Source organism: Pelophylax lessonae, assembly GCF_965119305.1.
Source record: "Pelophylax lessonae genome assembly, chromosome: 9".
Taxonomy (NCBI): domain Eukaryota; kingdom Metazoa; phylum Chordata; class Amphibia; order Anura; family Ranidae; genus Pelophylax; species Pelophylax lessonae.
This window is the reverse complement of record NC_138776.1, coordinates 80079521-80093185: the sequence shown is the minus strand read 5'-3', so window position 1 is coordinate 80093185 and position 13665 is coordinate 80079521. Positions and strand designations below refer to the sequence as shown.

Sequence of the window (13665 nt, the reverse complement as noted above, 5' to 3'; positions counted from 1 at the left end):
TAGGTAATGTTCCTTGTAATTCATTTGTATTTTTTTATTGTAGGTAAACTTGGGCTTTAACCTTAAAAAAAAAAAAAGAAAAATCTGAAATTTTGTAATGTTGTTGAAACTTCCCTCAGCACACAAAATATACAGCAAGCAATATGTTATAAAAATGTTCAAAACACAGACAGAGGTTTCACAAGTCAAAGATAGTATGAGTCATACTCCTATATTATTGGTAGTGTTAGTGTTATAGGGAAATATGACTGTTCCAATGAAGTCACAGTGGGGGAGATTTATCACCTTTTTGAAAAATAGCGAAAGCAAAATATTTAAAGTAATTATTTGCAAGTGCCCCTAACCCCCCCAAGACCTATGACACATTAGTGCTTAGTGAGTATTTGCTGTTCAGGGATGAATGCCCTCACAGTGAACCCTGCTTCCAACAGTGTAGGAGGGGGGTATGCCGGGAATACAAAACATACCAAGGCCGTGCCAAGCTTATACGCAGTCATTCTAAACCTTGCAGCCTTGCACAATGGTGTCCTGGGTGCTGTGTGCGGGTTTAGTCCTCCTTCACATCACCTGCTCAGTGGAAGCCAAACTGTGAGTAATTTTATTTGTTTTAGTATACAAGTGACAGCATTGATTATGTTACACAGGTTCTAGCTAAGTATCCCTTTATTCAGCTATCAAATGTGTACATTTAAGAAATTTGTGATACATAATATAACACTTTCAGTTTGTGTTGTTTGTATTTGGAAGAATGGGCATTGATTAGAACAGTGCAGTGTTGATTGTTCTTCCCGTTAGCTGGATGGAGGCTTTTGCTCTGATTCTTTGTGCGTAGAAACTCTATAATTAAAGGCAAAAAACACATCAAAGTCATAGCTCAGCCTCACAGGAGCTGCTGATAGCCAGTGCATTCCTCCTCTTAATTTCAGTGAATACACAGTCAGGAACACAGAATTTCCTACAGTTCAATAGCAGTTCCTCAATGTCTCAGTAACAGTCTAAGAAATGTGTATTTTATGCTTTTATTAAACTTGGATTGGGTGTGGAGAAGCATGGGATACCGCACAAAAACATTCTTTGACTGGGGATGCTTCTCTTCACACTGTTCTGACAGAGAGCTCCCACAAGATTTACTACTGGCTAAGAAATGTCTAGGACTTACTTTTGTAGAACTGAGAACTAAACATAGTCACTAAGGCACAAAATTTTGGTCAGGACCATCGGTTGTCTTCACCAGGCTCTATTCAGCGAGGGATACATAGACTCACAATACCACAGGACATCCAGACACTTTTTCCCCCAACTTCTACCGGGTACTCTTCAGTGAGCCAGGCCATCAGAAAAACCTAGAAATGGGTCCCTCAGCTTAAACGACAGCTTGGACCTCATCCTACCAGCAGTTTTCCAGCAGACTGCCCTAAGGGACAGAGCCCCTTAGACAAGGGACTCCTCTTATAGGACTGGCCTCATGACATACTGCTCTGCCACTCCAGGCCTCAGTCAATTTATGGGCTCTCCAGCCACCTATGGGCACACATCCAAAGGGATTGGCTGGGTCCCCATAAACATTAAAGCTGCCTTTCCATCTTTACTGCCACTGTTGTTATAGAATCCTCTAGAATGCAGAGGGGACTAATAAGACCAGCAACATGTGAAACATTGAGCAGACTAAAATAATTAACCACTGCTCCTCTGGCTGCAGAGGAGCTAAACTAAATTTGCTTAGCAACCTACACTAACTAGGAGGTTGCTACAAAAGTTCCTTGCATAGATCTTGTTAACACCTTTGTGTTCTATATTTGAATTCACAATAAATGATTATGAGTAGAAACTGTTTGCTATAATGATCATTATTTTTAAAAATAATAAATAGAAAATAACAAGTGTCATGACACATTACTCAGATACTGTAGTTTAGTGAACCTACAGTATAGCCTGAATCTGAAATGTAGCTGATCATCACTGATCCTTTGATAGCCGCAGGATACAAGCATCCATAATGCATACACACAAGTCTGAAAAAGCAACACATTTATTCAACAATGTTAAAAGAGCAGCGAGTAAACCAATAAGGCATTAAGCGCTGCGCAAACTGTTGGCGCTATATAAATCCTGTATAATAATAAATAATAATAATAAGGCATCAATTAATTGAAAATCATTTCCAGTGGGTTGCTACAGTTTGCCAGTTGATCTTTGTGCTGCTTAACCATTTAAAATTGAGAGCACATTTATATTTAGGCATTACAGTAACATGTAGTAACACATGCATGGCCAGAATGCATGGCAATACGCATACTGTGGTCCTGTGCAATGCTGTTTCTTTCATTTTGATCTGTGCTCAATGCACTAATGGAAAGTAGGCAGTGCACCCACATGCTGTGCATAGCAATGGACTGCATTAAAATGGGTCTTGCCTGATTGTGGGACAATGGGAAAAATGTAATAAAATTGGTACACTCATCTGGTGTAGTCGTGCATAGTAGCCAATCAGCTTCTAGTTTCAGCTTGTTCAATTAAGCTTTGGCAATAAAGCCTAGAAGCTGTTTGGATTCTATGCAGAGCTGCATCAGATTTTGCACTCTCCAGTTTTAGGAACTAACCCCCAATGTGTTGGCTACCCATTTATAATGAAGCAACATACCACACGATTAGGGATGATCGAACTTTTGAAAAGTTCGGTTCGACCAGAACACCCGAACTTCCCGAAAGTTCGGCCCGGATTTCAGAACCCCATTGAAATCAATGGGACCCGAACTTCGGTAATCAAAAAACACAATTTTGAAGCTCTAAAACCCAATAAATGCCCCTAAAAAGTACTTAGGGTTCTGGGTCATGCCCCAGGGACTATTAATCACACAAAAAAAAGTTCTTAAAAATTGTCGTTTTTGATAGAAAGCCAATTATTGAAAAAATTATTGAAAAAAAAATTAGATTTCTTTGGATGTCACACCTGGGCGTTTTTGTTGCAGGCGTTTTTTTTTGGGCATTTTTTGGGCGTCTTTGGAGGCAGGCATAACATCTGAACTTCTGTATAGGGGTATATATACACAAACACACATATAGGTGTGATAGGAGCGAAGCCCTATGGCTGCAAATAATTTCATTAGCGCAGCCATAGGGTTCTGCAACTTTCACACCTATATATGTGTATGTGTATATATACATACATGTATGTGTGTATATATACCCCTACACAGAAGTTCAGATGTCATGCCTGCCTCCAAAGACGCCCAAAAAATGCCCAAAAAAAACACCTGCAACAAAAACGCCCAGGTGTGTTGTTGCAGGCGTTTTCTTTGGGCATTTTTTGGGCGTCTTTGGAGGCAGGCATAACATAAGAACTTCTGTATAGGGGTATATATACACACACATATATGTATTTATACACATACACACATATAGTTGTGATAGGAGCGAAGCCCTATGGCTGCAAATAATTTCATTAGCGCAGCCATAGGGTTCTGCAACTTTCACACCTATATATGTGTATGTGTATATATACATACATGTATGTGTGTATATATATATACCCCTACACAGAAGTTCAGATGTCATGCCTGCCTCCAAAGACGCCCAAAAAATGCCCAAAAAAACGCCCAGGTGTGTTGTTGCAGGCGTTTTTTTGGGCATTTTTGGGACGTCTTTGGAGGCAGGCATAACATCTGAACTTCTGTATAGGGGTATATACACACACACACATATATGTATATATACGCCTACACACATATAGGTGTGATAGAAGCGAAGCCCTATGCCTGCAAATAATTTCATTAGCGCAGCCAAAGGGTTCTGCTACTTTCACACCTATATGTGTGTAGGTGTATATATACATATATGTGTGTGTGTGTATATATATACCCCTACACAGAAGTTCAGATGTCATGCCTGCCTCCAAAGACGTCCACAAAAAAGCCCAATAAACGCCTACATCAAAAACGGCCAGGTGTAAAAGTAGCGAAGCCACTATCCTGCTCTATTGCAATTCTAATACAAACAATCTTTTTTTCTATTGCAGTCACCCTGACATGGAAGGGTTTGGTCACCCTGGCATAGCAGTCAGAGTCAGTTCACCCTACACTACACTACGGTCACCCTGGCACTTAACACTTTTCCTACAGAAACTAGATTTTTGAATCTAACTATAGTGGAAAATAGTACCCTAACTACACTAGATGTCCCTTTCCTCACACTAATAATTGCTAAATGACACTTTTGAAGCAGGAGTAACAGAACTGCTTCCACTCTCTTCCACATCCCTGTATTACAATGCTAGCGATTTGGCGGGGCTATCTTATATACTGGGGGGCGTATTCACTACTGATTGGCCTTTGGACCCCCTAGTCACTCCAATCACATTCCTAGCATCCTCCTGCCCCCTCAATTGGCTTTTACTGATGGTTCTGGTCCAATCACAGGCTTTTAAAGCCCAGTTCCTGTCCCATTGCATTTTGGTCGGTTCTGGTTGCCGAATTCCGAACTTTTTCAGCAAAAAGTTCGAAATTCGGCCGAATTTCGAACAGTCAATGTTCGGGTCGAACCGATGGTCGACCCGAACCGTTCGATCATCCCTACACACGATAACATGTGTGTGTGAGTGTTGTGAATGGGCCCTAGTTTTATTGCTCTTAAAGGCACCAGAGAAAATGTACTACAGATTGTATTCATTTCATCTTTTAAAGTATCCATACCTGGAGTTAAATCGTCACTCAACCTAAATCATTTCAATGCAGTTCTTAACATTCAGAACCCGTGGGACAGCTAGAAAATTTGGCAAGGCCGAAAACAAGTTTATTTACTAAGAAATCTTAATTTTCCCACTGCTCCCAGTCCCCTACATACCTTACTTACAGTATCTCACAAAAGTGAGTACACACTTCACATTTTTGTAAATATTTTATTATATCCTTTCATGTGACAACACTGAAGAAATTGCACTTTGCTACAATGTAAAGTAGTGAGTGTACAGCTTGTATAACAGTGTGAATTTGCTGTCCCCTCAAAATAACTCAACACACAGCCATTAATGTCTAAACCACTGTAAAAAAAAGTGAGTACACCCCTAAGTGGAAATGTCCAAATTGGGCCCAGTTAGCTATTTTCCCTCCCTGGTATCATGTGACTCGTTAGTGTTAGAAGGTCTCTGGTGTGAATGGGGAGCAGGTGTGTTAAATTTGGTGTTATCGCTCTCACTCTCTCATTCTGGTCACTGGAAGTTCAACATGGCACCTCATGCAAAGAACTCTCTAAGGATCTGATGAAAAGAATCGTTGCTCTACCTAAAGATGGCCTAAGCTATAAGAAGATTGCCAAGACCCTGAAACTGCAGCATAGTGGCCAGGACCATACAGCAGTTTAACAGGACAGGTTCCACTGAGAACAGGCCTCACCATGGTCAACCAAAGAAGTTGCGTGCACATGCTCAGCATTGTCAAATCCAGAGGTTTTCTTTGGGAAATAGACATATGAGTGCTGCCAGCATTGCTGCGGAGGTTGAAGGGGTGGGGGGTCAGCCTGTCAGTGCTCAGACCATACACTGCACACTGCATCAAATTGGTCTGCATTGTTGTCATCCTAGAAGGAAGCCTCTTCTAAAGATGATGCACAAGAAAGACCGCAAACAATTTGCTGAAGACAAGCAGACTAAGGACATAGATTACTGGAACTATGTCCTGGGGTCTGATGAGACCAAGATAAACGTATTTGGTTCAGAGGATGTCAAGCGTATGTGGCGGCAACAAGGTGGGGAGTGCAAAGACAAGTGTGTCTTCCCTACAGTCAAGCATGGTGGTGGGAGTGTCATGGTCTAGGGCTGAATGAGTGCTGCTGGCACTGGGGAGCTACAGTTCATTGAGGGAAACATGAATGCCAACATGCCATGAATGCCAACATGTACTGTGACATACTGAAGCAGAGCATGATCCCCTCCCTTTGGAGAATGGGCGCAGGGCTTTATTCCAACATGATAATGACCCCAATCATACCTCCAAGACAACCACTGCCTTGCTAAAGAAGCTGAGGGTAAAGGTGATGGACTGGTCAAACACGATTCCAGACCTAAACCGTATTAAGCATCTGTGGGGCATGCTCAAATGGAAGGTGGAGGAGTGCAAGGCTTCTAACATCCACCAGTTTCATGATTTAGTCATGGAGGAGTGGAAGAGGACTCCAGTGGCAACCTGTGAAGCTCTGGTGAACTCCATTCCCAAGAGGGTTAAGGCAGTGCTGGAAAATAATGGTGGCCATACAAAATATTGATACTTTGGGCCCAATTTGGACATTTCCAATTAGGGGTGTACACACTTTTTTGCCAGCAGTTTAGATATTAATGGCTGTGTGTTGAGTTATTTTGAGGGGACAGCGAATTTGCACTGTTATACAAGCTGTGCACTCACTACTTTGCATTGTAGCAAAGTGTAATTTCTTCAGTGTTGTCACATGAAAAGATATAATAAAATATTTACAAAAATGTGAGGGGTGTACTCACTTTTGGAAGATACTGTATAAACAAAAGATGACAGCATTTAATTATATAAAATTCTTCAGTTGTGTATAGATATGTAGCACAGCGAATTCAGGGTTCCAGGTCCATTCATAAGGAGTAAAAAATAAAAATAAATAACAAATAAAAAGCAAAGGTCCCTCAAATGAAGTGTAGTCCCCCAATGCTTCTATTTGTCATTTTTAATTGTTTATTCATGTAGAAGAGGACTTGGGCTGTAAAACATGTTAGGTTCATACATTGTATTTTATTGAGTTCCTTCAGTCTCTTCCTTGGATCATTTGCCAATGCCAAGTGTTCAATGAAGACTTTTATTCTGTCTTGAACTTGAGTTTGCCCTTTGAGTACCATAGAAAGAAGATGGTTGTTGCTAAATCTAGCCAGTAATGTTTGGATCCAGAAACAGTTGCATGTTTATTGGCTATAACCGAGTCTTGGAAACAGTCCCATGGGGGCCATACTTGGGGAAAGAACCAATCACCTTTATATTCAGCACCCAGGTCCTATTGTGTACAAACAACACAGCATTTTTGTGGACTGCGTGATGTCAGTTTGCCCAGATTACATTTTTTTAAACGAATGAATCCTCTCCCTATCCGATATCCACAGAACTGTAAAGGGCTAATTAGGCTTCTAAGATAACACAGAAGTGTGCACAGGACAGCTCTAAATTTATGATCAGCTAATATTTTTACACATGTAGCACCCTCCTAATCAGGTGCTAGATAGCAGGTATAGTTTTTGGCTTTCACTGCTTAACAGGAAAGCAGTAGGTAACGCATTTGAGTTCTCTGCTTATCAGGGAGCTGGATCTACTAGTTAGGCCTGCTCCATGTGTTCAATGTGTGATTCATGTGGGCTGAGGGAGTGTCCCCACTGTATCCAATGGAGAGGTACATTGGACAGTGTAGGAAACCCAGCCAATGACACACAGGCTTTGATACCATCCCATGGGTTTGGCACAGAGAGTGGTGCATCATGGTATAGGGTATAAAAGCCAGGATCACATGAGGCAGGGGGTCTTTGGGCGGGAAGCCAGGTCCCGGAAGGAGGGTGACAGCTGTCTCCTCTTCTGTAGCTGTGGATGGTAGTCACAGGCAGTCGGCCTGGTGAACCAGAGTGTTTTGCTGATTCCAGAGGTCCAGGAGAATCTGACTGGTGGAGTTGGAGGCAATGGTGACTCTGGAAAAACAGTGTCCATGAGTACAGAGGAACTTGCCCGGGGGTATGCCCAGGGAGGGGACCACTCCAGAGAATAGAGTCAGTGGACGGGTGTCAGCAAACACAGTAAGAGAGAAAGGTGGTGCCGAGTTTAGAACCCTGAAGAGAATTGCAAGCAGGAACACTTAAAATATATTCACTTCAGTGGCAGAGTGAAGCAGTGGCCTTGCCGCATCCTAAAGTCAGTTGTCCTCAATACTGTGAATAGTTATCAGTTGGAGTATCCCACTCAACCCTTCTCTTATCTAAGTTCTAAATAAAACTACAAAACAACATCCCCTGCACTGATCATTGACTGAGCCAAGGACTTAAATTGCTAATGTTCTGTTACCAGTTGCTAAGGGTAACCCAGGGGAATCCAGAAAGTGTTACACTTAAAGTATTAAACATATAACAATACACTTATAACAGAAGAAAAAGGGGAAAATACAAGAAATTCATACATTTTTTATACCATTTAACTGGCAGATCCTGGTATTTTTCAGTCAGGCTGCCTAAGCCTAAATCTTCTGCACAATAATTCAGCTATAAAATGCAAGACATATTTTTCTTGGTAGCTGATGGTATTACAACAGAGAGAGCTTCTTACTTTTTAATTTATAACAAGTAATACCTCGTATATCATCCTGGACTGTAACACATACTGTAGGCATTAGGCAAGTTCAGGGCATGTAAATAATTTAACTTCAAACGTTAGAAAAAGGAAGATAAACAAAATAACTCAATTTAAAGTGTATATCTTGACAAAAGAAAACCAATACAATAATTGGTCAGTACATCTTTGCAGTACATGCACACCTGCCCATATTTTCTCTTCTTAAAAATGGAGTAAGTACAGAAAAACATCCATTGATCCTGCCAGAAATCCAATGAATATCAACTACCTGGTTTAGTTGAAATACCTGCTGCACTGAAATCCCAAGCAGTTCTAGTAGTCTTTTCTAAAGTTCTCTTCCCCAGGATAACGGCCCTCCACCCCCTTAGGTTATGGTTATGAGAAATTGGCAGCTCAAAAAAAAGCAAGAGCACACTGGATTTCTGCCAGATCAACAGGTATTTGTGGGTACTTTTTACCTTTTTTAAGGGAAATGTGCACTCATTGCAGTGATGTACTGAATACATATTTTTCTATTTTGCCCAAATACAGGAATTTGGGGCTAACAATGAAGTAAGCATTGTAAACTGAGGGATGCTTGTAGCTCTAGCTATTGACTATTATGTTAATGATTATGGTTAGTTGATTATTTACATTGTTGTTTCGTTATTTGCTGTTGCCTCAGTAAGAAGAGTGACTGTTTACTGAAAGGTTAGAGGTCTAATAAACATAGAGTAAAACATACACAGGCGCAGCTATGTCATCATTCTGAACATATTCAGGCAATGATTTATGACTTCACTTTCCTCTGCTCAGCTGTTTTACATAAGTAAAGACTGCAATTTAGTGACCTGGATGATGTCACATTAGAATAGCCTTTCTTATTCTTTTTTTGTACAGGAACCCCTAAAGTAGTTTTCAGGGTTCTGGGGAATCCTTACTAAAACAATTTCTTTGGGGGTCAATGGCAAAAAGCTGTAGCATTAGAGCTTGCGTAGATGGGAAAATACAGACTGAATTTTTATGCATTTAACTCAGATTTGGGATTGATTTGAGATACTGTATTTCTAGATGAGTCTTTCTCAACCTTTTTATCTAAAAAGGACCATTGAAAACATATTTAGGGTCCCAAGAACCTTTGCTAAAAGCCAACTCGTGTGGGTCAGTGGGAAAAACATCCCTTACATTGGTGGCCAGTTAAGAGAATGCCACCTTACAGTGATGGTTAGAAAGCCAATCTTACGTACAGATAAAAAGATAATTGGTGTCCTGATGTTGCCCTCAGAACTATGCAGGCACCATCAAATGGGAGGTCAACCAACTAGAGCTTAAGGAATCCTTGAAGCAACCCTGTTTGAGACTGGCTGTTCTAGATCCATTTGACATCCTCCTAAGCTGCATCTACCTGCTTCAGTCTGCTTTTTGCCTTTTTATTGACTTGTATGGAAGATAAGCAATGTTTTGAGCAAATAAGGTTCCATGTACACAGACCTTTACATTGCTCTGAAGGCTGAATTTTCACATCATACTGCCTTATACTAAGCCTGAATAACAGGGGCGTAACTACAGGGGTTGCAGGGGTTGCAATTGCAACCGGGCCCAATGCTCCAGGGGGCCTCTGCGGCTCCCCTGTACACCTGGATAGGAGGGTCAGCAGGGGTAGCATGTAGAGAAAATGCTGTCGTCCTTTTTCCTCCTGTAACTGCAGGAGGAAAATGGAGGAGATTGGTTCCTCTGTATGCTGCCACTCCTATCCAGTTCACTTGTGTTCTGCTGTCTCTGGGCCCCTGTGTGCTCCCCTGGCCTGCCCCCCCCCCACTGTGCTCCCTCCCCTCTGCTGCAGGGGATGTGTCACCATAGAGAACCAGGAAGGGGTTGGTAAATATGTAATTTACCAGCTCCTTCCTTTTCTGAATGGACAGAGTCATAGTCAGTGACATTGTAAAAAAATAAAATGATAAAAAATAATACAATTAAAAAAACAAAAAATAAAAACTAGTGGGTGAACTTCCAGGATCGCAAAGGTCACACTTGCGACCGGGCCCTGGCATTCCACCACCGTGGGGAGGCCCCGAGATGGCAGGAAGGGGGCCCACTGCAGAACTTGTGAAAGGGTCCCGCTGTGGGACCATAATAAAGGGCCCGGCAACGAGAGTAAAGGACCCCAGGATCAGTGGGAAGAGCCCCAAGCTTGAAGGGAAGGGCCCCAGCCAGGGGTCCGGGGGGCCCTTCATGCTTTCTTGCACTGGGGCCCTGAAGGTTCTAGTTATGCCTCTGCTGAATAATGCCCCCCGTGACCGCACTCTTAGCTAAAATTAAGCCCTCTTGAACAAGCTTCTCCCCCTTTGTTTTATGTGAATGTTTTAGTAAAATTGAAAGCTACATTTTGACTACTTCATATTTCACATTAGCTATACAAACCAAAATCAAGAGAGAGATGGTTTCACATTTCTTGAACTATAAAGCATCATCTCACTCCTCTAAACATCCCCATGTACATTATAGGGGTTGGTTTACTAAAATTAAATGGACTGTGTATTTTTCAAATGCAGTTGCATTCATTTTCTCTGGATCTTAGTGAATGTGGTGAAGTTTCACTTTCTAAAGAATACCCAAATAGGTAAAAGGAAAATAATAAAAATAAGAAAAATAACATTTTTGCTTGCACATGATTGGATGATAGAAATCAGCAGAGCTTCACCACATTCACTAAGTTCTGGGGAAATTAGTGCAACTGTCCTTGCAAAGTGCGCAGTCTATTCGCCTTTTATAAATCAACCCTATAAAATGTCCCTATATTTTACTTTCTGAATCTAACTATAAGGGTCCAGAGGTGGCAACATGAAAAAAATGTATTATGAAAAAAATATGTTAATATACTTTTTGGTTCTGCCCTCTTTAACCCTGCTGCCTGCCTTAGAGATCATCTCACAGGTTCCATTGTGGTAAATACAAGAAAAAAAAAAAAAATCTTAATGTCTGATGTAACTTCTCAGTCATGCAAGACTCATGCATGTGTAGTTATATCAGAGTGTTTTCACAGGCCATTGGAGGCAAAGATTTTCCACTCAGTTTTGAATCTATCCAAGGTGTTTCACAACAAATTCCTTGTATGGGAAGTTCCAAGGTAATTCACGAAAGGCTGTGCCAAGTTGATAGGGCAGCGTCAAACAGGAACTTATCCTGCCAGTGACCACAGAACATTTCTTTCTATATCTCGATATTTGCTGTGCGAAATAAGGTGCATTCTTAATTGCCTAAACGAGTATGCTCATTGTAAATTCCAGTGGCCTTTTTATTATTCGATAATAGGCTAAGAAAAATGAGTGGCTTCAGCACCCCCTACCTGCCACTTATCTCCACTTTCCTAAGTCAAGGGGAGCTGCCTGTAGTCTACTAGACCAGAAGGTCTGCAGATCTATAGACCAAAAAAAATAAAATAAAAGAAAATGACTGATTATTTGAGAACCTACTGACCTCAAGGGTCAATGTATGCACTACAAAAAAAGTATGAAAGTCTTTGCTGTTCTGACCCGTAAAATGGGATCCTTTGATCCACCTCTTTGTTTTCTTAAAGACAACCTCACTTAAGGGCTGCCATTAAAATGTAAGTTCACCTTCAGCAATACTTTCCAAAAATCCCTCTATGCAATACCATATATTCTGAATAGTACATACCAATGCTCCTCCTATTTCACATGCTGCACCTCCCTCCATTACATATGCAGCTGTGGAGGGCCTCTCTCTCCAAAAATGCCACTAGCCCTTTCACCCTTTCACCTTCAGCTGTTTGCAGGATGGGCTGGACACTACAACTGTAGTTCAAACTAAGCATGTGCAGCATTGTCACTCTTTGGACAGGAAGTGTTCTACTGCCTACTGGCAGGATCAGCAGGAGAAATATAACCCCTTGCCTATAAAAAGTCCTGGTATTCAAGGGGTTAAAACAAGCTACAGCTGCTGTTTCAGCCATGAGTTTGGTATTGGCTGACTCTTGACTTTCAGATAAAAATGATCAATTTTATGTTGATCCAAAGGTCCCTCCGCCAACACCCTTGGTAAACTACTGTAAAATTTTGAGCAGAATGAGTTCAGGGAACATTCATTCCCTAATCTTCCTCATAACTAATGAACTCAGAAGTTGCATGTATTGCATAACTTCCAGGTTCAGAGTGGTCCCAACTAACAATTGTAGTCTGAGAAGCAGCAAATCAAGCATAGTCTATGCTTGATTAGCTGCAGTGGAGGACAAGGTAGACTTTTAAAGGCCTAAAAGACTCACAATGCCTCCATTATAATGACCTGTCACTTGCCCATGCTATCACATAGTGGGCATGTTAGCTCCCTTGTGATAGCAATAAAGTTAAATGGAAAAAAAAAAATTAAAAAATAATAAAATAAATAAAAATAAATAAATAAAAAGCATCCTTTTACCATGGTACACATCCAATGAATGGAAACATAAATTGGGCCACGCATTTAAAGGGAAACTGCAGTCAAAAATGACATTTTTCCTATTAATAGTATGTTAAATATCTTTATCTTTGATATTATTCATTTTCTGCCTAGTAGCTTGTGTAGCATAGAAAGTCTTATCTAAGCTGGACAAACATCTTCCTCCTGTTCTTCACTGACAACTCCAATTCCTGTTATCTGATAATTGCTAAGCTGTATTTCACTTCCTGATAAGGTTGTCAAGCTTTCTTAGACAAACATGCCTAGACCTGCCCAGCCCCACTCCCATCCCTCCTATCCTTCGCCATTACCTCCTCCTGTCTTCATTGTCTTGTTTAGACTAACAGCTTCTCCTGAGAGAGAGAGAGAGGGGGGGGGGGGGGGGGTCACGTGACCGCTATATGGAAGAAATATGGTACAAAGGAACATCAGTGAAAGTTTAGAAGGATACAGATCCATCTCTATTGCTTATTACATGTGAGTAATGAATTTTAGGCTGCGTTTCCACTAGTGCGACTTGTCATGCAACTTTGGACACGTTAAGTCGCATGACAAGTCACAGCCCATTGATTTCAATAGCACCCGTTCCCATCTATGCCACTTTGAAAATCAGCGACTTTGAAATTGTCCCTGCGCTCCCTTGATGCGACTTTGATCCAGGGAGTGTAAATTGGATCAAAGCTGCACTCAAAGTCGCACTCTAAACTTAAAAGTCGCACTAGTGGAAACATAGCCACTAGGCTGGAGTGTGACTTTGGAGTGCAACTTTGATCCAACTTTACACTCTCTGGGTCAAAGTTGCATCAAAACTTGCATGAAAGTAGTGCAGGCACCTTTTCAAGGTCGCTGATTTTCAAAGTCGCATAGATGGGAACGGGTGCCATTGAAATCATGG

The 13665-nt window shown here is 41.2% G+C and overlaps 1 protein-coding gene across 1 annotated transcript in view; it reads left to right on the top strand.

Moving 5' to 3' along the window:
• Positions 1–464: 464 nt before the first annotated feature.
• Positions 465–13665, top strand: part of LOC309564229 (alpha-1-inhibitor 3-like) — a 102337-nt gene continuing 89136 nt past the window's right edge. Inside the window, exon 1 of the mRNA XM_082268856.1 lies at positions 465–588. Within this exon, the coding sequence (XP_082124982.1) occupies positions 521–588 (68 nt within the window). The 5' untranslated portion in view covers positions 465–520. The remainder of the gene's footprint in view (positions 589–13665) is intronic.